The 27,303-nt window shown below is 43.1% G+C and overlaps 3 protein-coding genes across 4 annotated transcripts; 2 read left to right on the forward strand and 1 right to left on the reverse strand.

The window, feature by feature from the left end:
- Positions 1 to 1,154: 1,154 nt before the first annotated feature.
- ccdc85b (coiled-coil domain containing 85B) lies at positions 1,155 to 3,024 on the reverse strand. The gene has a single exon (XM_073487371.1). The coding sequence runs from the start codon at positions 2,462 to 2,464 to the stop codon at positions 1,862 to 1,864; it is 603 nt and encodes a 200-aa protein (XP_073343472.1). The 5' UTR covers positions 2,465 to 3,024; the 3' UTR covers positions 1,155 to 1,861.
- A 5,212-nt stretch (positions 3,025 to 8,236) lies between these two features.
- fibpa (fibroblast growth factor (acidic) intracellular binding protein a) lies at positions 8,237 to 12,775 on the forward strand. Its single transcript, XM_073486894.1, has 11 exons — positions 8,237 to 8,612; positions 8,751 to 8,835; positions 9,079 to 9,277; positions 9,918 to 10,044; positions 10,288 to 10,388; positions 10,638 to 10,771; positions 11,321 to 11,429; positions 11,556 to 11,619; positions 11,722 to 11,808; positions 11,910 to 12,007; positions 12,523 to 12,775. Exons 2-11 carry the CDS (start codon positions 8,751 to 8,753, stop codon positions 12,590 to 12,592), a joined length of 1,074 nt encoding a protein of 357 aa, XP_073342995.1. The 5' UTR covers positions 8,237 to 8,612; the 3' UTR covers positions 12,593 to 12,775.
- A 2,222-nt stretch (positions 12,776 to 14,997) lies between these two features.
- efemp2a (EGF containing fibulin extracellular matrix protein 2a) lies at positions 14,998 to 26,808 on the forward strand. Of its 2 annotated transcripts, XM_073486257.1 has the most exons (11): positions 14,998 to 15,145; positions 19,563 to 19,836; positions 20,412 to 20,460; positions 20,564 to 20,749; positions 21,290 to 21,412; positions 21,526 to 21,642; positions 23,192 to 23,311; positions 23,407 to 23,526; positions 23,683 to 23,809; positions 24,299 to 24,494; positions 25,863 to 26,808. In XM_073486257.1, the coding sequence occupies exons 2-11, from the start codon at positions 19,735 to 19,737 to the stop codon at positions 26,034 to 26,036; spliced, it is 1,314 nt and encodes a 437-aa protein (XP_073342358.1). In that variant the 5' UTR covers positions 14,998 to 15,145; positions 19,563 to 19,734; the 3' UTR covers positions 26,037 to 26,808. The 2 variants fall into 2 exon arrangements, with proteins under 2 accessions (XP_073342358.1, XP_073342357.1); XM_073486256.1 differs by lacking the exons at positions 14,998 to 15,145; positions 19,563 to 19,836 and having other exon boundaries at positions 20,210 to 20,460; positions 25,863 to 26,130.
- The last annotated feature ends 495 nt before the right edge of the window (positions 26,809 to 27,303 follow it).

Below are 27,303 nucleotides of genomic sequence, written 5' to 3' on the forward strand. Positions count from 1 at the left end.
AGCTCCAGAAATGTTTTGTGGACTACGAAACTTCACCTGAGTAGATGAATGAATGATGAATGTTCATTTTTCGGTGATTTTAGCCTTTAAAAGGATTTGACGGCTGCAGTCTGTGCTGACACACTCTAATGACCGCTCAGTGTGTTCCTCAACTATGAACACTGTGTTCTCTGTTACTCAGTTTCCCAAAACTGAAGCGAATCTCATGCTAATACATACATGGCTCAGAGGGCATTGGATTGCTCTGCTAAAACGGGGTTAGAGAGAGAAACAGAGATGGAACGAGAGTCAGATTGAGCGCTGGAGAGCATCAGAGAGAGAAAAAAACCAAACATGCGTGTGTGTGTGTGTGTGTTTGCTGCTGTCAGAGGACGCCTGCACATCACTAAGTGGGTAAAAGCATTACTGTCCTCTTCAGCTCTCCAGACTGTGCAAATAGGGATCCAAAAATAAAACTGATGAACATCCATAAAGTCAGTCTGTATGACATGAAGGGAACATCAATCAAGCGCGGCCAGTTCGGACACGAAGGTCAGAACAACAAGTGCAGAAATCAATCCTTCACTGTGTGTCATGTAAATGTAAATGCTTGTTCCTGCAAAGTCAAACGCGCAAAAGAAAGGTCAGAACAGCACACACAAAGTGTCATACCCACTGTATTTAAAGCTCTTCAATGCACTACGAGCATAGCCCACCAATAAACAGCTAACGACAAAATAAATCTTTTCTAATCCATGTGCATCATCTATGATTTAAACTGAAATCGGTTAGTAGTTAATACAGATAAATCAAGAGAAAGAAGGGTCAAAAGTCAAGATTATCCCTAATGTTACAGGGTAAATACAAAGCATGAGTTACAGAAGAAGAAGCCGACCGTCGCCGGCTCAAACAATCTGTGATATGCTAATCGAAACAACAACAACAACTTCATAATAAAAATGTAACACAAGTGAGTCTAAACAGCTCGGTTTGAATAGAATAGAAATCATTCAAACGTTGTAGACCTTCCAGTTTTGTTTACAAAGAGTTTCCAGTTGGATTTTTTTTTTTTAAAAAAGTGACAGCTCTGAGTGAGGTCCAAGGACATCTATATCAGCGTCTGATCCACTGGACCCCCCCCCGACCCACCCACAGTAAACCTGAAGGGCCTTCACATCAGAACTGGTTCACAGGCCTGTACAAATTGTGACAATCATCATGCACGTATGGCACTCCAATCCCGTCCTGAGGAAGAGAGTGCATAAAATATTACACATTATTGGGCATCTAGCAAAAAAAAAAAGCAAATATCAAATAGTGTCATGTTTTTTCTTCTTCTTCTTTTATCACAACTCGTCTATTTTCAGTGCTATTGGAAATTCGGTGGACTAAATATGGCTCAAAACTGGATTGAAATGAATCTTTAGATCGTGTGATTTAAGAGATCCATGGTAACGCTGTCCAGTGCAATAGAAAACAAGGCTTCTACCAGTGTAGGCTAGTCCAGTGCATGAGATAAATTTATATATGTGACCCACTTTTTTGGTCCCATTATTTTTTTTCTTTTTCTTTTTCTTCTCATCAACAGACCACTGAAAAAAAAGGAGAAATTTCCCAAAAAACAGAAGTTAGAAAAAACACTGTAAAATTTAGACGCATTAATCATCTGGTGAATGTCTTCAAAGTCCTGAAAATGTCTCTTTGTCGAGTCAAACACTTAGTGGCACACAGATCTTTGCAGCATCCGGGAGGATCTATAATGCTTCTGCACCAATTTGTCTGACAAAGCCTCTGTCAATCACATCACTCCTACTCTACAGCTTCCTCTTCGGAGCTTGGAGAAGCCCCCCCCCTTCCCTCCTGCTTGACATCAACCTGTCCATCAGTCATCAGGTGAGCACACCAGGTGAAGCTGGTCCGGGCTCCCCACGCTGCCCGTGCTCGAGCTCCCGTCCCCCAGGTCCCGGGCCACCATGCAGGGCAGGTTGAGCTCGGTGGACCCTCCTGGGCTGGAGTCGCTCCTGCTCACACACTCCTCCTCCAGGACCAGGCACAGCTCCTTCAGGTCCAAGTTCTCCTTCACCAGCCCGTCCTGCATGCGCTCCAGATCCGCCAGCTTTTTCAAGTAACCGCCCAGGTCCTCCCGCATCACTTTGGCTGCGTGATGCCCGAACAGCTGCCATTCCCTCGCCAGCTTCTTCACTTTGAGCCGGTCGTCGTCCAGGAAGCAGCACAGGTCCCGCAGCTCCACGTTCTCCTCCTGCAGGCGCTGATTGATGGTCTTCAGTTCCCTGATTTCGAGGAGGTGTCCCTGCAGCTGTTTGTTCACCTCCTTTATCAGCCGTCCTCGCTGGATGAGAGCTGAGATTTTGTCCGACTCCTCTTTACGCAGCCGGCTCACCAGCTCCTCTTTGGAGCACGCCAGCAAATCCTCGTCGGACATCTTTGACAGCTCTCTGTTGATTATCTCACCTTCGGTACTCATGTTGTATTTTAAAAAAAGACCCAGAAGGGCACCTGAGAATCTGTGAAAAGCGCTGAGATGTGTCTGGATGCTTCAATGCTTGCACATCCTCGTCTTCATCTGCATCCAGTGTGATCCAGATGTCATCACGACGGCACCGGAGGCCAAATCATAGCAGAGAACATGTGATGTTTTTATTTAGATGGCTTTCTGCAAGTGGCTCCGACTTCAAGTCCTGTTTTTACCGCCGAACCCAGGGATCGTTCTCGGCGGATGATCGCCCCGACGAGGCCGCGTGTATGAAAAAATGAAGATGCACCGCAAAAGCCCTCCGATAATGTCAATCTGTCATCCTCTCAGCGGCAGGCTGTGCTCTCCAAAGGCCTCCGAGAACACAGCTGTCCTTATTTTACCTCCTCTCGCAGCGCGTTGAAGGCAGCTCGCTGGGCTCTTCTGGACTCTCTCTTGCACAAAAGGCCCGGTCGGATCCGCGGAGGCTTAATCCAGCAGCCTCGGACGCACACCCTGCAGATGTTGTGATTTTTTTTTCACGTCGCTGGCATCGTCTCATCAGGCTGTGCTCGGCTCGCCTCGGCTGAATGAACTCCGCTCCCCGCTCGGCTGCAGGATGAGTCCGCGCGGTGCAGCAGCTCGTTATGAAGCCCGACTCATTGTTCGGCGCGAGAACACAGAAAAAACAAATAAATCTCAATCCGATCTGGACCTCTATCCGCTCACAGCGAGTGCATCATCTCTGCTCATCCTCTCGGGCCGGACTGTTACCACAACAATGTCCGCCTCCGCCACTTTCACGGCTGTGACTCCGCTCAGCAGTAAGATGCGTGTCAAGCACGCGCGCACACACACCAGCAGAAGATGGTCTCTGCAGCCTTCAAAATAAAAGCAGCAATGGGCAAAATGTTAAAGGTGCAGTATGTAAGAATTAGAGTTAAAAACATTTAAAGTTAAAGGTGCAGTATGTAAAAAATTAGAGTTAAAAGCACAGAAAATGTTAAAGGTGCAATATGTACAAATACGGAAGCCCTAAAGGGCCATGCATTCATACATTTTATTTCCTCCGTTTTCCCGAGATAACGGGATAATTTTCTCGAGATAACGAAGCTTTGTTTTCCCGAGATAACGATATAATTAATTTGAGATCTCGTCGTTAACTACATAGCTGGTCAGCTATGTAGTTAATGACGACATCAGGCTCACTTAGATTGCGCCGCCGATATAGCTGAAGCCTTGCTAACCGTCTTTTTAGATTACGCACACTAATGTGTATATTATCTGTAATAGCAAGGCATAATGCTATTTCAGCCTGCGTCAGGCCTTGATTGAAAAGATATGTGACGTGGTGATCGATATGCTCCTGCTCCTCTGACATTGCTACACTGAATGATGTTTCCTGCAATGATTTAATATACTACACTATCGTTTTGTTTTCTCGAGATCTCGAGAAAATTATCCCGTTATCTCGGGAAAACGGCAGTTGTTATTTTGAGATAATAACTCAAGATCTCGAGAAAACAAATGAAATTAACTCGTTATCACGGGAAAACGGAGGAAATAAAATGTATGAATGCATGGCCCTTTAGGGCTTCCGTAAATTAGAGTTAAAAACATTTAAAATTAAAGGTGCAAAGAACAAAGCAAAGAAGTATTAGAAAATATGTTTTTGGGAGCCACAATATAGATTCTTACTTATCCCAGGTTTTATTCGACAACATTTGTTTTATTTTGAAAGTTTCTTCCGGAAGTTCCACTTTGTATGACGACTGCAGCTTTGACACGTCGGTTAGATAGTAATCAGAAATATTTGTGGTTTCCTTTGAGGTTTCCAGCTGCTCTTCGCGTATCATACTTAAGGTATGGTCTCAGATGGCAAGAGAGAATCGATCAGCTTATTGATCCAGCTCCACTGAGTCTGACCAGCTCAGCTACATCAGGAAAAAAAACAACAAGAAGATGTGAGGATGAAGATCTGCTCCATGTGCTCTCTCAGTGAAGAACGTGTGCGCCCCCATTTGGATTCAAAAACATCATTTTTTCATTTTTTTTACCCTTATCATGCCATGGAAGTAAAACTGCACGGATAGACATGGTTTAGAAAGGAAATGAGGAGGAAAGGCCTGTGTGAAGCCACTTCCTCTGGGGATTCCTGCTCATTGGAGTGAACTCACCCTCAAAAACTAAAGACATATGACACATATATATCCCCAACCTTAGTAAACCATGAGGAATAGGGTCAATCAATTGGCCCTGCATGCCTTTGGAGTTCCCTACAGAGAGAGATGTACAGTACAGTGTTGTATCACGAGTCACTCCTGGTTGTTCTCGTTTCTTTTCAAAGAACACAGACGGAAAGTGACGGCAGCCTTTTTTTTTTTTTTTTTTTTTCCATGGGTTTATGCTGAGGCATTCAGCCACATCCTTCCGCCCTCTGTCCCACCTCCATTGTTTCACTGAGGCCATAACAATGTAGGGTGTTAACCGAGCAAGGGGGAGCTGGGGATGGAATCAGGGTGTCATGTGAGGTTAGAAACGAGAGTGTTGATGTGCAGCACAAGAGAGATCCCGACAAAAAGACATGTTGACCGAGTCGTTTTCCCTTATGTTGTGATTTTGAAGGACACATGCAGAAACACAGAAAGGGAGGGTGAGGAGAGGGATTTGGAGGGATTTATTTAGATTAATCGCCGGAGGAAAAGCGAGCAGATTGTGTACACGCAGCAGGCAAAGCACATAGGAGGGGCTGGTGCTCACACAGAGGCCTATCCCTGATCTGACACGTTTTGAAATAACCAGGAGCACAAATGAAAGGCCAGAGATCAACAATAGGTTGCTGCCTGGCTGCTAAATGCACCGCTGTAATTTGAATCTTCACATAAGCATCCATTATGGTTTCATTTTCTTTTTAGTCCACTTTAAATGAATGGTGTCTTGGCGTTGAGTGTTAGGACTTTGGTCTGTACTGTAAAGTGATACTCACAATTATGGAGTCTTTTGGCTTTAGTATCCACTCCTTGCACTGTGAAGTCACTCCAAAGTGCACAGCCAGCAGAATATCAGACAGTGTCACTCGCCAATAGGATTAAAAAGCCACGGCACGACTTTACAGCTCACGTTTGGCCCAAAGTAGGCAGGAGGCATTACAGCAGGTCGTTACAGATTCAGGGCCCCCTGGTCGGCGTGCTGCTAGGAATGTAAGCAAACCCTTTATTCAGCTTCAGGCCTGGGTTTGTAAGTGTGGCGACATACAGGAATGAGGGCAGGGGTGATAAAAAAAGAGCCTGAGGTAAATCTGTAGTCTACACGTGTATCAATTCATTAATATATGATGAAACTGGTTATCATGCTTTCCATTATCTAGAGTGCTGTACTACCAGTGCACAATCTCTTATTTAAAATCTACTTAATTTAAATTGATAGAAACCTAAACATCATGTCCATTAGGCCTGTGCCTTTACTCAGGCACAGGAAGGATAGAGGACTCAGCTTTGAGTCATCAGCTGATCAACATATTGAGTAAAATGTGATTTTAACTCAATTTAAATAATTAAAATCTAGTTACCACTAAAATAGTTGCCCAGTCATACCAAACTAGAAACTGACTTTTGCTTCGCTGACATGAATACGTACCATATAGTAACATTATTAGATACTACAGCAGTAATGTGATTACTTTGAGGTGTTCTTCTTGTATTAAAGTCTAAATTGTATTATTAAGTGGACATATTATATCAAAGGATGACTAGTTTATTTCAAGTTGTCTGTGAGAGCAACCGACCCCGGTCTTCCCTTCTGCTTTATCTCAGATTGGTGTTAAAGGGTCAATATGTAAGAATTTTAGTTGAAAAACTTAAAAGAAATACTAAAATTAACAGTATAGTGTGAATAAATAGCAGTTTTGACATGGTGTCTATGTGCACTACTCAAAATCAGTTAGGGATATTGGGATATGGGTGTATGGATATACAATAAAAGTCCAAGTACATATGTTGCATTATTATTGTTATTCACAAAACACAAAATAAAAATTCAGACTAAACAATGTAACTAACAACACTCCCCTGGTCCCTGTGTTCCCAGCCCGCACAGCTAGCTGCACAGCTAACTGAGCTAAGGGCAGCTACGGTTAGCATCAATTAGTGGTTACCCTGGTGATATGCTGCCCCCTGTTTGTTTTGAGTTTAAATTTGACAGGTGGCCAGTTGTTTAGGTTGGAACGCTGCCTGCATCCGATATTCACTGATCAGATCTGTCTCTTGGGTCCAACTGGATGAAGGGCCCATTAGTTTTATTATGCATTATCGAAGGGCGTTATTAGCCTCAGCCGCGTGCTCCTACATTCATAATGGACGACGTCTGCTTTGGCTCTACTGTAACTGTAACTGTCGTCCTGGAAACAAGCTGACCGGCAGTGTTACAACGTAGCAAATAAGAGGGAACAAAGAGGGAAATGGACGCTGATGAATTAGAAACGTTAGAAGGAGAATTTCAGGGAACTGACGATAAACTTGACGCTATAGAAAAAATTACTATCCAGGAATGACTGTGTTGGAATAAAAGCACAATTTTGTTCACAATGTAATCGAATGAGGCAAAACATTCAAATTAAACATTTTAACTACAGAAAGATAATTGTTGGCACGATCAATATCTTCTTTGTGTTGAGGAGATAGCTAAGGCACTTTTTTAAATGAACATTTTTAGTGAAAATTTCAAAATGTACAAAACAAGTATGGCAATATTAACATTATATGGGTATAAGAATGTACAAGTTCATATTAAATAAGACAAATCAGAAAGAAGAATAAACAAACAAACAAATAAATAACATAACTAACCCTTAAAAGACGAGTACGGAAGCCCTAAAGGGCCATGCATTCATACATTTTATTTCCTCCGTTTTCCCGTGATAACGAGTTATTTCATTTGTTTTCTCGAGATCTCGAGAAAACAAAACGGTAGTGTCGTATACTAAATCATTGCAGGAAACATCATTCAGTGTAGCAATGTCAGAGGAGCAGGAGCATATCGATCACCACGTCACATATCTTTTCAATCAAGGCCTGACACAGGCTGAAATAGCATTATGCCTTGCTATTACAGATAATATACACATTAGTGTGCGTAATCTAAAAAAACGGTTAGCAAAGCTTCAGCTATATCGGCGGCGCAATCTAAGTGAGCCTGATGTCGTCGTTAACTACATAGCTGACCAGCTACGAGGTCCCGGGCCTCTCCATAATCTCAGGCCCATCATATCACAGTCATTATCTCGAGATCTTGAGAAAATTATCCCGTTATCTCAGGAAAGCAGCAGTTGTTATTTCGAGATGATAACTCGAGATCTCGAGAAAACAAATGAAATGAACTCGTCATCACGGGAAAACGGAGGAAATAAAATGTATGAATGCATGGCCCTTTAGGGCTTCCGTAGCCGAGCGTAGCTTTAAAGATTTTAGGTGCAATTGAAATTCTTGATGATCTAAAGCTCCTGTTCTTGTGTATGAAGCATTTTGACAGACATGTAAGAGTAGCACATACAGAACACATATTAATGAGAATAAAGCTACACGAGGACATCAAACAAGGAGAATACAAGTAAACATGAGATGAAAATCAAAAAGAGAAAAATAAAGTAAGGAGACAGACAGATGGGTAGACACATATAAACCAGTATAGACATCATCAGACAGAAGTTTAAAGGTAAAATGTTTGACTTTAGTCACCAGTGCAGTGAAGCTGAGCCCTCCTCCTGCGCTTCCGGTGACGTCCCAAACCGGAAGTAGCATGTCCGCCTGTTGTTGACACTGCGCACCCACAGCAGCACAGAGAGGAGGCTGCTACTTATTATACGCTCGTGTTTTTAAGAGCGTCCGCTGTTCACCTGATTGCGTCCTCATGTTAATTTGGTCTTCATTTACCGTTTCGTTGGCTGGTTGTCAGTTTAGTCTCCGCTGACGCTGCTAACTTTGCGACGTAGCTAGCAAAGGAGGCTAGCCGCTAATGTGGGGGGGAAGTTAGCTAACTAGCTACTAGGACGCCATGGAAACAACATTTAGGTTAAGCTAATATAAGTGAACGGTGTACTTCGCACGCGGGGTTTTTATTGAAGCTTCGTACTTGGATCTGTTTGGGACAACGCAGGCAAGACAAGGTATGATGTCACACCGGCTGTGTTTGGCACTCTTAAGCTAATCTGACAGCTAATTGTTGATAGCTACTTAAGCTAAACAAGTGTCAAACATTTTTCTGTCCTGACACGTTTGCTTTTACTCTTTTTGCCTTCGCACAGATGGCTATGGAGCTGGACGTGTTCGTGGGTAACACCACCATCATGGATGAAGAGGTTTACCAGCTGTGGTTGGATGGATACACAGGTATGGATCACACCACAGACAGGCAACATACTCGAGAGTAGGGTTGCTTTTACAAAGTCCTGGTTTGTTGGATCTAGTTTTCAAAATGCATCCTGTGAGGTTTACTGGAGTTTGGTTAAAAATACAGTCAGATGCAGTGGTTCCTAATCCACATCCTGCACCTTTATAGTTGCCATTATGAAGTATGATGGTGTATCAACACACACAACCCTGTGAACCAAGCGTGTCTGATTCATCCAACAGTGAGTGATGCAGTGAAGGTACGAATGGAAGGAGGAGTGATGGAGGAGTGTGAGGCAAGCGCAGATGTTCTGCTGAGTGACACCATGGACCAGTACAGGACTTTCCAGATGTGTGAGCGTCTGCTGCACAGTCCAGCCAAACTAGCCAACCAGCTACTGTTCCAGATCCCTCCTCATCGACAAGCCGTCCTCATAGAGAGGTGCAGTAACGATGCTCTCATTGATTCTCCTCTAATTATCTGATGCGTCACATCTCATTTATTTAAGGATTAATGTGTATTTCTTTCAAGTAAGAAGTTAGCGTAGCAGACCACAGTGAATACGCTTAAGTTAAGAATCAGAGATTGGCACAAATACATCAAAAAGTGTCTTGTTACGAATTACAAATACTTGCTTATCAAATATATCAAAATAAAGTACAAAATCTTGGTATGGAAAAATGTATTTATTAAAAATTGTAATTTAAAAAGTACAAAAAGATGTTCTATACAAACTAATATTATTACATTTTAGTCATTCAGCAGCCTTAATGTGGGCTGGATTTTGTTGAGCCAGTTGTTCAGTACAGACAGACAGAGCTCCGTAATTAAAATCAGGTAATTTTCATAAAATTATTTGTATCTAACGCAATGATTTCGCAGGGTGTATAGATAAAGTCAGTGGTTTAAACAGTTTTATAATGAAAAAATGTCTAAAATATGTCATATGATGGATTAATAATCATATCAATGATAAGGAAGCAAACTATCAGTGCAATTAAACTGCTTAGAATTTGCATTCCTATAAATGAGAATATATTCTTACAAGTGTCCTCTCTTGCCTTTGTATTTCCTGCTTTAGATACTATGCCTTCGACGATGCGTTTGTCCGTGAAGTCCTGGGAAAGAAACTCTCCAAAGGAACCAAGAAAGACTTGGACGACATCGGTGCCAAGACAAGTGTGACACTGAAGAGCTGCAGACGACAGGTGAGAACACTGTAGCTCCATGAACATGCAATTTACTGGAAAATTCCTGACACTTGAAACACTTTCAATTACCGTCTTTTATCATCTACTATTTTTCTAGCAGTGAGTTCAGATTACATGTTGTGATGAGGCAGCTGAATGTCTCAAAGAAAGCACTTGTGCAGGTTTCTACAGAAGTTGCAGTTCTTGTGTGTTTTTTAGTAAAACTCCTGCGTCATGTGTTTTAATGTGTTTTAATTTCAGTTCGACAACTTCAAACGTGTTTTCAAAGTTGTGGAAGAGCTGAAGGGACCCCTGGTGGAGAACATACGTCAGCATTTTCTTCTCTCCGACAAGCTTGCAAGGTAATCAGTAGTGAGAAGAACAGAGAAGAAGCCAACCTGCCGCAGGTTTATTTTCCAAAGTATAGGTTATTGCTTCAGATCTGTTTTGTTGTTGGTTTTATGATGAATTACGACATGACTTTGTGTTGTTGACAAAACAGCTGAAAAGACCAGTCATAAGCATATTCAAACTAACAACAAAAACAAAGTTATATCTCATTGTCTTGTTTTTTTTGTTTGCTCCTGTAATGCCTCCTCTGCTTGTTTCAGGGATTATGCTGCCATTGTTTTCTTTGCCAACAATCGCTTTGAGACGGGGAAAAGAAAGCTGCAGTATCTCACTTTCCAGGACTTTGCTTTCTGTGCCGGGCAGCTTATCAACAACTGGACCGTAGGAGCTGTTGGTGAGCAAATTCATTTTTTCTTGTTTCCTTTGGCTGATGCCTGCGATTTTTATCTGAGATGTAAAGTGGCATGCACAGCATTTTAAATCAGTTATGTAACCAATATATTAATCATCTGGAACTATCTTAATCTGTCTTTAGTTTGAGGCTTACAGAGCGATAAAACATTTTTGTAATAAATTTCTAGGATATAAAAAAAACATTGAAACAGTGAGACAAAATATAAACAGGACCTAAAATAAATGTCTTACATAAGAACAAGAGGTATGCTGTCTGTGCAGGTTATTATTAGAGTGGTGCCTCCTTCAGTGAGACCCACTGACCACCAGAGGTCCTTCAGGTTTTGCAGATCATCATTAGGACAAAGATGAATTTTTGAATTTCTATGTTGCCAAATCGATTATCAATTATGAGTGAAAAATGTTAATTGGGTCAAGTAAAGTTTGAGTAATGCCATAATAGTTGTAAGAAGATGAGTAATAAGTGATGACAGTAGTGAGAAAAACACGTCATTTGAACTGATTTGTGACTGATGTGTTTTCTTTGTAGATAACATGGTGGAAGACATGGACGTGGATCTTGATAAGGAGTTTTTACAAGAGCTGAAAGAACTGAAGATTTTAATCACCGACAAAGATCTGCTGGATCAACACAAAAGGTAACAGAAGCACACGGAAACCTACACATTTTCTGCTGATTACTGAAAACACACCGGCTTTAATTATCATTTTATCTTCTATCTTTTATTTGCAATTTCTCTTTTCGCTCGCTTCACTCTGTCCAGTCTGGTCTGCACAGCTCTCAGAGGAAAGACTAAAGCTTTTAATGAGATGGAGGCTAATTTCAAGGTGAGAAACCTCACACCCTCGTGATATCATAAATGTAGTCGGTCAGTCACTTGCAGAATGAAATGAAATAAGAGTTTTTGAAGGAATTTCCTTTTCCTCCAGAATCTCTCCAGAGGCCTTGTCAACATCGCCGCCAAGTTAACCAACACAAAAGATGTCAGAGATTTCTTCATTGATCTTGTGGAGAAGGTGTGTACTTGCACTTTTACGGATCATTCGGCCAGTTTTTCTGAGGCCGGTTCCTCTGAGACTGTGATGTAACGTCTCCTCCCCTCCTTCTTCTCCCCCAGTTTATTGAGCCGTGTCGTTCGGACCGATGGACTGCAGCGGACATGAAACTCTACCTCACTCACTACACCAACTCGGCTCACATACTCGACACATTCAAGTGAGTTAATGTGCTTTTATTCTGGACAGCTTATCAGGCAGAGACTGGCACCGACCCTGCCTTGGTTATCACATCCAAAGGGGGGTGCCCCATGCTAAAAATAAAGTTATGGGAAAAATAAACAATAGCTGAATACTGATACACACTTTGGCAGTTATTGAACGCTGCTCCAGCATGAAGTTGTATGTTTAAACGTCCCTGTTCTGCCAGTGGGTGTCACCCTATCTCGCCCCTGATTTCTTAAACTGTAGTTACCTTGTTTCTCATGCAAACACTCAGGAATGTAGTTAAGGGTTTACACAGCCCTGCACCACTACATGCTTAACAAAGAGATATTCATAAAAAGAAACATAGACCCCCCCTCACCACTACTACACCGAGTGGACAACGATTGCCTCATTTACTCTCTTCACCCAGATTTCACAACAACAGTTTGTCATGAGACTCACAGCACCTCTTTGCTCCGTTCACTCACAGTTTTCTCTCTTTCTGTCTTTTTGTTTTCTGCCCTGCAGACACCAAGCTGTGTGGGACAGATACATGGGCGTCATCAAAAGCTGTATCTTCAAAATGTATCACGACTGAAGCGTATTTCTTCCCCTGCTTATTTTTTTTCCCTCCGCTGAAGCTGTTATCTCAGCCCCTTCAGCTCGTGCTTTCTCTGTTTTCGATTCATCAGCGGTGATAATTTCTTCGCCTCCCTGTTTGAATCTAGTGTCTGTAAATTTGATTTGTAAATAAAATTAACACATTTACATCAAAATGTCATTCTGTTGTGTCTTATCGTTTTATCTGCTATGTTAAATGGAAGAGTTGTTGTCATTGACTCGCTCCCAGGACGATATTTAGTGATCTAGTGCATGCTGGATGGAGATTTATTATAGTATAGTCTGTCAGTGTTTTAGATTTTAAACATCAGATTACGTGTGTGATGAAGTGAGACCTCTGCCAGAGTGTGGGGTGTCTGTGTGTGGTCATGGGAATAAAGGACCAACCGGCGGGGGGGCACAGTTGGTCCAGCCAGGGGGTTGTCTGTGTGACTTTTAACAACATCCCCCGTAATGACAGCTGCCACGTCTGCCACCACCCAGAAAGACAGGACAGATAAACAATCTGAGGTTAAGAAAAGGTTTTTAAAGCCAAACTGTGGAGATTTACTCGCACCCATGATTTTAAAAATAGCCCGATTGCGCTCCCTAAAAATATAAACATTAGTGTGTCTATTAAAGAATATTCAGTTGTAAGTGTTAATGCAGGCAATGGTTTTGTAATGGGTGTTGTATCTCTTAAAGTATCTTGAAATGAAGCCTGCAATTACAGTAATGTGGCTGCTGCTCATTTAATTTTGAGGAGGCTTTTATTTTGTGGGAAGCCTGCAGAGGTGGCAAAAGCACATTCTTTACTCGAGTAGATGTACAGATACTTGTGTCAAAAAAGACTCTGGTGAAAGTAGAAGTACTGATTCAACTTCTTTACTCAAGTAAAAGGGAGAAAGTACAGGCTTTGAAATGTACTCAAAGTATAAAAGTAAAACGTTTCCCTCTGAAGGACATTTCCACCGGCCATTCCTGTGCAAAGCTAACTGAACCTCACATCATTTTAATATAAATCAAAGACTATTAAACTCAAAGGTAGAATCAGTGGGATTTGTCCGAGCTAACGCAGCAGAAAAATAGTTGATTGTTGAGTCTCAGTCTTAGGACGTCAAATAGCCTCATTTTGGGTTGATGAAGCAACAAAAAATAGAGAAACTAAGAAAATCCAGGCAGAGGGCTGCAGATACACTATCACACCTTTTCTCCCTATTTCAGTCTCCCTCTCTGTCTGTCTGTACAGCGGTTCATCTTGCTGTGTCTGCCATGTGTGATATGCTCTGATAGGTTGTAATAAAAATAATTCTCCTCAAATGCATTAAAACTAAAGTAACGAGCCTGTTTGGAAAATGTAAGAAAGCACAGATATTTGTTTCTGTATCTCGTGAGTAAAAAGTTGTCAGTACTCAAGTAAAGTACAGTTACAGAGTACTTGTACTTCGTTCCTTCCCACCTCTGGAAGCCTGACCTTTTAAGTTGAGTCACACTTAAACTTAATGAAGACCAATGTAGGTTAAGCAACATCTCAACCGGTCTGCAACACAAAAAAAGACAAAAGAAAAAAATTGTGCCGGAAATGATTCCACAGGCAGTAATGGATTAGTCACGCGCAAAACAGAAAGCAACAGAGCTGAATAATGATAGTAGTTCATTTTCTGTGTTTTATCCCAGAAAAGCGCCACTGCTTTATTCTGCCGAATGAGATGACACATTTTCCGAATCCGTCTCCACACACTCGCTCTCTCGCTCTCTCTGTCTTCCACTCTCTAATTTTTGTCCACATTCCATTAACTTCTCTCTCCCGTCTATAAATATCCTGCATGTCAGATTGGACGAGAGCGAAGGCTTTAGTCGCTTTATGGAAAGAGGAAAAAAAAAAAGAAGGGAAAAGATGGGGGAGGTAAGTATAGATAGATGGGGGGTAAATGGGGTGGGGGGGGGGAGAAAAGGGGAGGGAGGAAAAAAGGGTGGGAGAGCTTGGGGCTTTTGCAAGGGGTTTAGTTTAAATGAAACCAGGTGTGTTGTGGGACCAGTAAGAGGGGGCATTTTGTAAGGAGATGGGGGGGCAAGTGTGTGAATCTGTGAGTTGTTGTTCAGCCGCCTGCGATTTGGACGGATTTGGAATTTTGGTATTTGGGCCGCAGACCAGGAATTTGCATCCTGGGGGGTCAGCGAGGGGGTTTGGAGAGTGGAGGGTGGCAGTGCAGGGGGCCAGAGGGGAGGGGAGATAGGGATGGGGAGGAGGGGGGAGGTAAGAATGGGCTGTCCCTCTCTTCTCTCTCGCTCTCCCTCTCTCTCTCTCTCTCTCTTCTTCGCCTCTTGCTCTTACCCTCCCTCCCTCCCTCCCTCCTTCCCTCCCTCTGCATGTGTTCAGCTGCTCCAGCTGTCGGTCTCCCCACTCACTCTCTCAGGGTCACACAGGCAGGAGTTGAAGGGACCACTTCTGTACGCCAGCTCAGCCGGGACGACCGCAGCCAGCAGGAGGACACACTGGTCAGAGGGACACCGACAACACAGGAGGAGACCCACCCGGAAATATTCAGCCGTGAGTTTACTTTAACGTCTCGTATCCACGTTAGGAGTGTCAGACAGAGAACTGCTGGATGCCTTCTCATGTTTACTAGACTTTTCAAGAGAAGTAGCGGAGGTGAGATGTGCCTCTTGGCCACTTTTCTGGTACAGGCCATACACGTCACAGTTGCACCACTGCTGTGCTGTGCTGTGCTCTGCTCTGCTCTCTCAGCCACACTTGGCTCCTTGCGAGAGCCAAGATAACGTGGCCCATAGTCTGTGTAGTTTGCTTCTTGGCTCTGCGTTTCAGACTGTAATAGGGGGGTAGACAGGAAGAGAGAGGCAGTGAGTCACAGGGCATGTTTTATTGTACAGTATGTTGCAAAAGTCTTTCCACCTCATCCCTCTTGTACAACTTTTAAAGTCCGTGTCACAATCTCTACAGCAAGAAAACTACAGCAAGACAATGTGGGTGAAGTGAGAGAAACAGGTGCCAGCTACAGGATCACATACACAGAAAACACCAGAGAGTGTAGGTTGCTGCCTTAGTTCCTATTTGACAGTGTGTTTTATCACTGTTTACACTCCTAATAGCTAACATGTGACATCTCCAGCGTCACTGTAATGACTCAGGTGGGATTACAAAACCAACAGGAAGGAGCGCTGTTCCCCTGAGAGCAGCTCATCATCTTGTGCCACATTGTGTGCACACACTAATACATCACAGCCCTCAAAAAGCCTTCGCACATGCAGACGGCTCAGGAGGGACTCGGTACAGTTACGTTGTGTGAATTTCTCCCGTCACCGAGTAGTTAGGAGCGAGGCCCCGTGTGAGACGGTGACCCTTCTGGTTGTGGACGTTCAGGTTCACGGCCACTGCGGGTAACAGAGCGCAGCTGGAGAGCGCCGGGCCACCATGTTCTCAGGCTGCTCCACGGCCACGCACAGCCGAGCAGAACAACGCCAAGCTCGCTGTGTATACACCTCAACCCATGACCGTCCTGCAGCGCGTGTGTGTGTGTGGTCCAACTGTGTGTTTTTCCTGGTCCACATGTGGTCACTTTTATGAGCAGGCTGACATCTTGTTTGTTAAATTGTGCTGACTGTGTGAATTTAAAAATGGGTCAGCCTGCTGTTACCGAGGCCAACTAGAGCCCCAAATGGTCATTATATCAGGTTATAGTTTTTTTATTATGACAGGTATTGTTTACACAACCAGGGCTGTAGTTAATGATTATTTTCATTGATAGTCCCGGTAAGAGTCTCTCAATCAGAACAAACAAAAGACATAAATATTGGGGGATCATGGGAGTTCAGTGATGTCCGCCGACTTCCTTCGTCGCTCTCTGACTGCCGACCGAACGAAACACACCGTTACCTCGAGTAAAATGATGGATTTCTCTGGTGTCAATCAATATCAGTATCGCCACGTTGTCTGATATGAAAACTTTTCTATTAAAAAAGATTATAATGCAGAAAAAGATGCTGAGGGTAGTTTATAACTATGTAAGTCTGAGTGAGTTTACTGATAAAGTAAACTCACAGTACATTTACTCAAGCGCTGTACTTAAGTACAACTTTTAGGTACTTGTACTTTGTTTTTTTCAGCAAACAATTCTTGACAATCAGAAAAATGCTGAATATCAGATAACAGACTCCACACAGACTCAGTGCTGTGATACTTAATACTGACTTGAAAGGGGTGAATACTTATGCAATCACTTATTTAACATTATATATTTTTAATTAATTGACATTACTTTGTAGAAATCTGTTTTCACTTCGTCGTCAGAGAGGTTTTTTTTGTAAATGTTTTGTTTTGTATATTTTTTATTTTCTTAAAGTAAAATCTGTTTCATTTGCTTTCATGTACGACAAGAAAAAGCAGCGAATCCTCAGATTTGCGAAGCTGGAATCAACAAACATTGAGCCAGATTGATTGAAAAATGACATAAATGATCAATCATGGTGATGTGGTTTTACAGTCGACATGTGTGTCAGAACCCAGACAATTAGTTCTTGGACCGGGCCACGTTCTCTGACATCTTCCTACACAGTGAGGAGCGATGAGGGGTTAGTGGGAGCAGTGGCTGGAGGTTTGGCACCAGCTATCCTCTTATGTGAATCCATGGGGGGTTTCCCAGAACCCGATACTCTGGGAACCACTGCCACGGCAGGGCATCCCAGCTGGGAACTGGCTCCCACATCCTTGCCACGGGCATTCCAGAGGTCCACCGCCACTTGATCTCCAGCGGCAGTGGGACAACACCCATGCATCCCAACTGCCCACACTCAGTAGCCAGTGAGTGACTGGACCCCGGAGTGATGGTCAGTTTGTTTTTGGGTGGTTTGGGTCACATTCTTGCTGGTTGTAAGTCCCCGCTGGGCCAATTCAGAGAGGTCACGTACTGCGGCCGTCTGATTGCACCGTGGTATGTGTTACCGTCTGGGCTCACAGGGTTGAAGGCATGTTTTGCTGCTTTTCACCACGCAAAAGGTCACAAATGGTCTGTGATGTCATCCATCGAGTATTTGAGGGTGTCCACGTCACCTTTGCGGCCTTCTGTTTGTCTGAAATCTACCAACGAGCACTGCCTGGCAATGTGGCCTCAGGAGTTTACATCAGAGTGTGCGTGTGTGTGTCTGTGCACGTACACAGGCAGTGATTATAACTTTCCTGTCATGTACTTTAACTGGAGCTCACGGACTTTTGCAACAACACTTGCTTCAATTTTTTTTTTTTTTTCTTAATTCCTTGAATCGGCCGGCCTTTTCCGAGCGCTCAGTCTGCGGGAGCTGGAATAGGTGATTTGTTTATGTTTAGAGTCAGCTTAAACACTTATAGCCTCTCTCCAGGAACATAAACTGAAGAATGATTGTTTCTCTGCTGGGAGAAAAGCCCAGTCCATCAGAGGACTCCGCAAACATAATTCACTGTAAATCTACCTCACAAATACACTACAGTGTGCAGAACATGGTGGAAAGAGAGCAGCGGGGGACGAAGTACTCAGATCCTTTACTTAAGTAGCAATACTACAGTATAAAAACCTCATTACAGGTACAACAAAATTCTACTTGAGTAATTTCAGTGTTAAAATATGGAAAGATTATGTGCACAAGACACTTTTTTTTGGTTTAATTGGTAGCTCAGGTAGTTAAGGTATATGTATATATATTTAAGTATACATTGTAACAGTTTAGTTATTCATTATAAGTATTACTAAGAAGCCCTATGTATGCCATAGCTGAAGGTCCTAAAGGCTTTACATTACAGTATGCTGTTTAGCTGCTAGCTAAGTACAGTTTTAGCATGCTAGTTAGCCTAACTTATTGCTAGTATGTTAGTTAGCCTTATGTGATTTAGTAGGTAGGAGGGTATACATTGTTGAAGATGATGTAGCTGAGGTTGATTTTTTTTTTTTAGCTATTTCTTGGTAGGCTGAAGGTAGCATGCTGTCGATGATAGCAGCATGCTGGCTAGCTTGACATGGTGCTAGCTGGTTGTAGCTGGTTAGCATGCTGTTAGCTTGTGATATTGTAGAGCAAAGGTAAATATAACCTACTGTGGAGGGGCCCTCCAGATGATGTCATAGATTTGCCTAGACACTCACACACAAATACATTTCAAAAGCTTGTTTTTTTTATTTGGTAAGACAGATCAAGTGACATAATCAAAGAAAAGCTTTTCATACTAGCTAATGCTAGTACATGCTGTATTGATTACCCTCTGACATGTAGGCCAGTAGATGTATAAAGTATTACAAAATGGAAATACTCAGGAAAAGTAAATTATCTAAACGTTGTGGTTAAGTGCAGTACTTGAATAAATGTAGGCCTACTTAGTTTCTTTCCACCACAGATGTCTTCTTAGGCCTCCAGCATGTCAAGCGACACAACACAGCATCTGCCCAGGAGGACGGTTATCTAAGTAAGCGAAGCAGCTGAGCACGAGATCTCTTTACAAGACTCTTGTAAAATATGCAAGTAATAGCCAGGATTTATGTGTGATGCCGTGATACACAGTAAACCGAACCTCTGGAGGCAGCACTCAGCGAGACGATCATTCCACCGAGTTGTAGTCTGCCAGTCTGCAGACACAGAGGGCTTTCTGTGAGCAGCTAATATGAAAGTATTTCTGTGATGTTGACTCTGTTATTTTCAGCACAAGGATGGAGAACGTCACGATGTTTATGTTTTCACCTGGCACGCTCATTCATTCCATTTATTCCTGCTGCGATCAAGGGGGGACTGTTTGGTTGACAAACAGTGAACCGAGTCCAAGACGCTAACTGTTTGTGTTCTCACTGACTACTTAAAAATTGGCTCCCGTGCTTTTTTCTGCTTCGAGTTGATTTATCCATTTCAGCTGCGGGAACAGCGTACACTGAATCGAACCATTCTCTGATTTCTGAGTTTCTTATGTTGTCTCTCTGTCTCTCTCTCTCTCTCAGGATTACAGATACCACTTCCTGGCTGCTCTGAACGTCACAAAGTCGGCTGCCTCTCTCATCATCTACCTGTCTCGACAGCCGTCTGTGTGTGTGTGTGTGCGTGTGTGTGCGCGCGCGTGTGTGTCTTTGTGTGCATGTTTTACGCGTGTCCCCCACAAATTAGTCTATTAGTATGCAGGGCGCTTGTGTGTCAGTCTTGTGCGTGTGCATATGTGTGTCTGTGCTCGTCCGCAGTGCTATTTCACAGCCACCTAAAGAAAGTGACACCTACACGGTAAGGATGGACGAATCACTCTCCCTCCTTCTCTCCTCTTTCTTTTTATTTGTGTCTCTTCTTCTTTCTCTCCGTACTATATATATCACAGCTGATATTACTGCTCTTTTCGTGTGGAAATCTTGGCCTCGACCTTCTCTCTTCTCTCTTTTTTAATATTCCACAGACGTTTTCCCCCCTTGCCAACATTTTATAGCAGTCATAGCTGGGGGTAATTTTAGTTTTAATTCCATGTTTCTTCAGGCCCTTGCGTTTTCTTTCCATGCGGCTCACAGCTGCAGTATTTTTTCCGCAATAATAATGACCCTTTTTCCAAACAGTGGCCTTAAATTCGTTGTTTTTGAAGTGACATTTGGCTCAGGGAGAGCAGTTAAAAATGTCACAAATCCTTTAACAGCAGCAGACTTCTTGTCTTTTTGGCCCAGAGGAAACAAGTATCTCTGTGTCCTACTACTGGGGGATTTATTATGTATTATGAATACATTATGCAACTCCTTGGCTCAGTGGGCCTGTTCACATCTTTCTTTCCATCATTTTCTCGCACTTCCTTTCTCTCTCTCTGCTGCTCTTTTCAGGAATGCACAGATGGGTATCACTGGGACGCTCAGACTGAGCACTGCAAAGGTAAAATCTCTCTTTATACCTGCGTTTATTCCACCTCGCCACCTTATTCTTACAAACAGTAACATTTTTTGGTCATCCTGTGGGTCTCTGTGTTTCCCATCAGACATAAACGAGTGTGAGACTATTCCAGATGCCTGCAAAGGGCAGATGAAGTGCTACAACCACTACGGAGGGTACCTGTGCCTTCCACACACTGCGGAAGTCTTCCCGGCTCCAGAGCCCGCCATCACGCCCACCGTGACCAACCCCTGCCCTCTGGGCTACGAGTCGCAGGGAGACAGCTGTGTGGGTGGGTGTCTGGTTTGTAGGTCTGGGGGGTTGGAGGTGGACAGGTGGCCACAGGATGAGAGATCATTAGGCATGTTTATGCGTGTGTGATTGTGTAAATTTATTGTCGGCGGCCGCAGATTGCGAGGGACAGGTGGCCGTAGCAGGTGTTGAGACTGGAGGCAGCATGTTGGTGCAATCTGTGTGGGTGTGAGTGAGTATGAGTCCAGGGGGGCAGACAGACAGACAGACAGACAGTGAAGGAATTTGGAAGATTTCACACGAGAGCAGCTGCTGTGTTTTTAAGAACCCGGACTTGCGGCGAGAAACCTAGCGCCGCTGGAGGGACGGGTGTTCATCAGCCTGCATGAGACAGCAAACATGATTCAACATGATGTGATATTTTTCAGCTGTCGGGTGCAAATGAGGCAAACGGAGCGGCCGTCGTCTGCCCTCCAACAGGAACACTGTATCTTCCTGTCAGGCTGAGTGATGGTGTGTTTGCTCACAATAACCACATTCTGACATGTGTGTCCCTGTTTCACTTCGCCCACAAACACAGACATCGATGAGTGTGAGCGAGACGAACATGACTGCCAGCCCAGTCAGGAGTGTATCAACTCACTGGGAGCCTTCACCTGTCAGTGTCCGGACGGTTACCGCAAGGTCGGCACAGAGTGCATCGGTGAGTTTATCTTTTAACTAGTGTAGCTAAGATGGCTTAAATAGGACAGCTCAGAAAAATGTTTGGATGAAGTTGGAGACTGACCTGAATATCCCTCTTTCTCTCTCTCCTAGACATCGATGAGTGCAGGTACAGATACTGTCAACATCGCTGTGTCAACGTCCCCGGCTCCTTCTCTTGTCAGTGTGAACCTGGTTTCCAGCTGGCAGGAAACAACCGGTCCTGCATTGGTGAGTGACGCCTCCTGCCACTGATTTAAGACTCGACTGTCGTAGCCAAAAGGCAAAAAGGTCTGAACACTCTACCGATGGCTTCCAGTCAGTTTCAACCTTGCAGAGATCTTACTCGGGGTTTGTCAAGTGCCTGACAAGAATTAACAGCTTTAAAAATGATGTGGTTGGGAAATCTTAAAGGAACAGTTCGATGGAGAGTCGGGGGAAGTTTCAAAGCATTTCTGAAGCTTCACAGCAAAACAGCATTGCAGCAAACAATGGAAGTAAATGGAGAGTTGTTTTAAAAGACATAAAATGGCTCCATACACCCCATCTGAAGCGGTTGCCCGAGCTCGACTGCAGGTGTAAATAAACTGTTTTAAAACAAGTCTCCATCTACTTCCGTTATTTAGGAGAATGCTGTAACACTGTTTTGCTGTGAAGCTCCAGAAATGTTTTGTGGACTAAGAAACTTCGCCTGACTTTCCGTCGGCTCGATGGTGAATAGATAATGACTGAAATTAAACTCTCGGGTGAACTTATTCTTTAAAGTCTTTCGGTTTTGGGGAGTATGAAGTTGTATAAAGCTGTTTGTGGCTCTAGAGGGCGCTCAAGTGACGTACCTCAGTCGGTGTTGGTTCTGGCTCAAGACTACAAGTTTGAAAATGACAATTAAGTTGAACATCTGGGGATGTGAAGTTAGAAAGAAGTGACCTCTGTAGTCCACTCCTCATATCTGCTACGTTAGACACTATTAGCATAATACAGCTGAATTTCCATCAGTGGTTGAGATTCATTGTGGGTCTCCGCAGTATCTACAAACAACGCCTGCTACATGGTACAGCCTCCAAATGTGTAGGTTAAGGCACCAAAACTAACTGGTTAGGGTGAGAGGAAGACCTCTGGGGGTGGGTTGTGTAGTGAAGTGACGCCTGCTAGAGCAGCTGGACCTTTTCTCCACGAGGAAGAAGAGTCTTTTCAGCGTTTCTCTGCTTCTTTCTTACACATTCATGGTCACATAGGTAACAGTTTAAGTTAGTCTAAGCGCTGTATCGTAGGCAGCTGGACGTGTTTCAGTTTCCTGAAGAAGTTTCACCTCTCGTCCAAGAGGCTTCTACAGTTTAAGTTCAATTTTGGGGAAATAACTTGTCTTATCTGTTAGAAACAATCCCACGCCTGCCATTACATATTGATTCAACAATGCTAAATTATAACCAATGGACAGACGTACAGTACGTGACATTACCTCTTTACAGCAGAGCCCGTGTCACTTAAAACCGGTGAGAAGAAAAGATCTTTCGTGAAGAAATGAAAACTTTCAACAGAAAACAGGCCAACGATCGCGTTCCCGTCTTGGGCCCCTTCACTAACAACAACAAGCTGATTGAGGAAATTTGTGCTCACAGTGTTTACTTTAATGGGAAGCCATTCTTCTGATTTCTGCCTTCATTTCATGTTTTTGATCCAGAAACTGTCAAAGGTTGTTTTGGGTGTGTTTGCTCTTTGAAATTAGTCACACAGCTTTTTTTTGTGTTTACACGATAAAATCATCCTTCTCTCCCTTCAGACGTGAATGAATGTGATATGGGTGCTCCCTGCTCTCAGAGATGTTACAACACGTACGGCACCTTCCTCTGTCGCTGTGATCAGGGCTATGAGCTGGGGCCTGACGGCTTTGCCTGCAACGGTAAGAGACCCACTTTGTCTGTAAAGACGGATTCATTCCAGCTTTCTACCTTCAACTGAGGACAAAAAAATAAAACCTGACCCGTAACTCGACAGACATCGACGAGTGCAGCTACTCCAGTTACCTGTGCCAGTACCAGTGTGTCAACGAACCAGGGAAGTTCTCCTGTGTGTGCCCAGAAGGATACCAGCGGCAAGGCACCAGACTATGCCAGGGTAAGCACGCCCGCCTCCATTTCCTCCCAAAGACCAAACACCTACCTCTCTGTGCTTTCAGAGCCACAAACGCTGCACTGAGTCAATAATCTTTCTTAGACAGCGGTCTATTTCTGTCCTGGTCCTGTTCGGTTCTGAGCTGTTCTTCTTCTGCAGATATAAACGAGTGTGAAACAGGTGAACACCAGTGCACCGACACACAGACCTGTGTGAATATCCACGGGCGATACCAGTGTGTGGACACGAACCGCTGCCAAGACCCTTACGTACAAGTGTCTGAGAAGTGAGTGACACCTCGTGAAAGCTTGTGTGTGTGTGTTCGTACACAAACACACACTTTCACACACCTTTTCCCACTTAGTGAAATATGTGCTGGCCATCAGCTCAGAATATAATCAGCCCCTGTATTGAGTATGGCTCAAACTGCGAGATTACATCAATTACTTTTTCCACGTTTGAGTCCAAACTTTTCTTTTGAGCACGCTCCAATAAGAAAACTATTAGAGAGTGGACAAGTGTTGGATTGGGAACAGGTGTGGGTCAATATTAACATATCCCAGATGATTTAATATTAAATGTCTTTTAGAAAAACATTGAGATAAAAATGGCTACTGTTCAATATTTGCTTAGATTTGAGGAGAGCTCTCATCAGTCATATTACTCCCTCTGCTGGCTGATTTATGAACTACTTTTTAATGTTTTCCTGCACCAAACATCACCACAATTTAAATGGTTTAATCCTCTGTGTGTGTGTGTGTGTGTGTGTGTGCAGCCGCTGCGTGTGTCCCGTCAACAAGCCCCTCTGTCGAGATCTGCCCTTCTCCATCGTCCACCGCTACATGAGCATCACCTCGGAGCGCTCCGTCCCCTCCGACATCTTCCAGATTCAGGCCACCAGCGTCTCTCCCGGGGCTTACAACACCTTCCGCATCCGCTCTGGTGACGAAAACGGAGACTTCTACATCAGGGTGAGTGTTACAGAGAGTGGAGAGTTTAATGGTTTGTTCAAGTTATTTATGCAACTGCTGAGAAAGTCTTTAATCAGAGTGAGGACTAATATTCAAAGCTTGAGTGTCAAACGAGCTGTAGATGTTTGTTTTTGCTAAAAACAACCAAACTAATGTCTTTTATTTGTCAAAAAATCAAAATCAAACGTTAAATCAAATTTCAAAATTAAAATTAAAGGGTCACTTTGCACCATGGGCTTGTAATGTATGCAGGAAAAAGACGTTATTGTTCTTTCAAAGTTCCTTCGGTGGTCATGGTTTATTTTCCAGAAAGTAACAAACAAACAAAGAACAAAGAAATCACAGTTCCTGCTTGTTTCTTTGTGCTCTGGCAAAAAAAAAAAAACAATTCATGGCTCAGCCTCACAAATAAAACTTAAACTATGGTTATAAAATAACCACTTTGCTGCTTCACAGTCAGTCAAAGTGAGCAGTGATTCTATAAAACATGATACGCTCACAGGAGAGTCATAAACTCTGCTTTCCATCTGTTCCTCTTCAAATGACAACCAGTTACATCTCAATTCCCTGATTTGGAAAACACTTTATTGTCCTCCCACGAACTGTATTTAAGATTTTTGGATTGAAAACAGACGTCTTTTATCTTAAAACATTAGAAGAAAACATTACATTCGACTTCTTCTCAGGATTGTGTTTGACTGACGTTTCCTTCACCGTCCTGTTAATTTCACAGCTCCTGTTAGAGCAGGACTACTTTATCGTTTCAATTGAGCAGAATCTTGTTAAAGGAATAGTTCATTATTTGGCTATTTAACTGTTAACAAACAATAACATGCTTTATAAACCATTTATTGAGCAATTATTTATTATAAGTTGCAACTGATGTTTATATTATTTTGTAAATGGTGAATAAATACTGTGTAGTTCATCTCTAAACTCTGTTTGGACGGCCTGAAAGCATTTAATTGTTTTATAACAGTGAAATAACTTTTAACTAAAGTTTAATTAACTGTAAATTTTACCATTTATTACCGATGGTTGTTATAAAGTGTTAGTGTTGGGAAATAAACTATAATTGTGAAGCTAATGCCAGGTTAGCTTAGCATAAAGACCTGAAGTAGATATGTGTTTATCTGCGAGCTTCGGAGGTGCTGATAGGTGGAGTTTGTTTACCTTTGAGAGGAGCCAAACTGACTGTTTCCCCCTTTTTCTATTCTTCGCGGCAAACTAAGTTAAGCTAAGCTAATTGTTGGATGTAGCTTTATATTTTCGAGGTCCACTGTGTAGGATTTGCTATCGATCTTCTCGTCACTCACACAGAATCTGCTGCATGAATGTGCTCAGCGAAATTTGTTTTGTCTTCTCCAGCAAATCAATAACATCAGTGCCATGCTGGTGCTGGCCCGCGCTGTGTCGGGGCCCAGAGAGTACACGTTGGACCTGGAGATGGTGTCGGTTAACCCTCTGCTCAGCTACCAGGGCAGCTACCAGACCAGCTCCGCCCTCCGACTCTCCATCTACGTCGGGCCACACACCTTTTAAAGAAGAAGAAGATGATGAAGAAGATGAAGAAGAAGATGAAGAAGTGTGGAGGGACACAGAGAAAGATTGAGAGAGAGAGAGGAGAAACAGAGATGCAAAAAACGAAGCTGTAAAACAAAAGTGGTCAATGCAACCAGTCACTGTGATGTTACACTCTTAGCTTTTTGTACTTCCAAAGAAAGCCTCACATTTCTGTCAGCCCGCCATTATTACGTGTAAGATTATACATAAGATGAAGTATACAAATACATTAATGTCTCACAGATAACAGCCTTAAAACAATTAGTCCAGTCAAACTTGTTCCCTTGTGTTTAAAGTGTCAGTTTTCTCGGGATATCATGTTTACCGTTGCGTTGTATTTAACACCGCTCTGATCTGACAGCATCATTCTGCGGTCAGCGTGTATAAAAGAGGGATTTCTTTTCCTTGCGTCTGTTCAGGGTGATAACAAACCTGCGAGGCATTTTTTCCGTCTCCCTTCAGGTGGAGCGATCCACACCATATTAATCTGTTTTCACCGGTTTACATCCTTATCTTCGGTTCCGCTCTGTTTTGTCACTTCATTCTCGTCGGCTCCGTTTCCTGTTGACAGACATGATTCAGTAACCACTCAGATCAGACCTCAGCATCCCGACTCCTCCTTCACCCTCCACCGTTCATTCCCATGTGCAAGCTCTCCCTCACTGCCTTTTGTAGGTTTGTCTCATTGCTGATTGTGTTTTGTTTTGTTTTTGTCTAAGATTTAAACCCAAATAAAACAATATACCTTTTAGTCTCTGTGTCGCAACGAAAATTATTTCTACTTCTTACTTGTAAGGTCTTCTTATTTCTGCAGCATCCTCTAGAGCTGAAATAATGAGCCAATTAAAGGTCCAATATCATGCTAATTTCCAAGTTATTTTTGTGTGTCTGCTAGAAAATGTTAACATACTTCAATGGTAAGAAAAAAACCCAAATCCACCTCGTTCTGTCCATATCTAAGCTCCCAGAAAGAGCTCCAGGCTTTGTAGCCAGTTTTCGTAGCGGCCAAACTGTATAAATACAACGTCACGTGATGCACCGGGGCCCCAAAACGACTTTTTCCCCATAAGCTTACATTGTGAAAGAAGCATCTATAAAATGGTGGATACATTTTTTTGAGCGTCATACAAAGTCAAAGGACTGTCACATCAGAATCTGGGGTTCGCATCCAGTCTGTGGTTCAGTTCAGGCAACAAAAGCACTTTGGTTAAAGTTAGGAAAGATATTTTCAGTTGGTCAAATGACT

The sequence above is a fragment of the Pagrus major genome, chromosome 18 (genome assembly GCF_040436345.1).
Source record: "Pagrus major chromosome 18, Pma_NU_1.0".
In the NCBI taxonomy this organism is placed as follows: domain Eukaryota; kingdom Metazoa; phylum Chordata; class Actinopteri; order Spariformes; family Sparidae; genus Pagrus; species Pagrus major.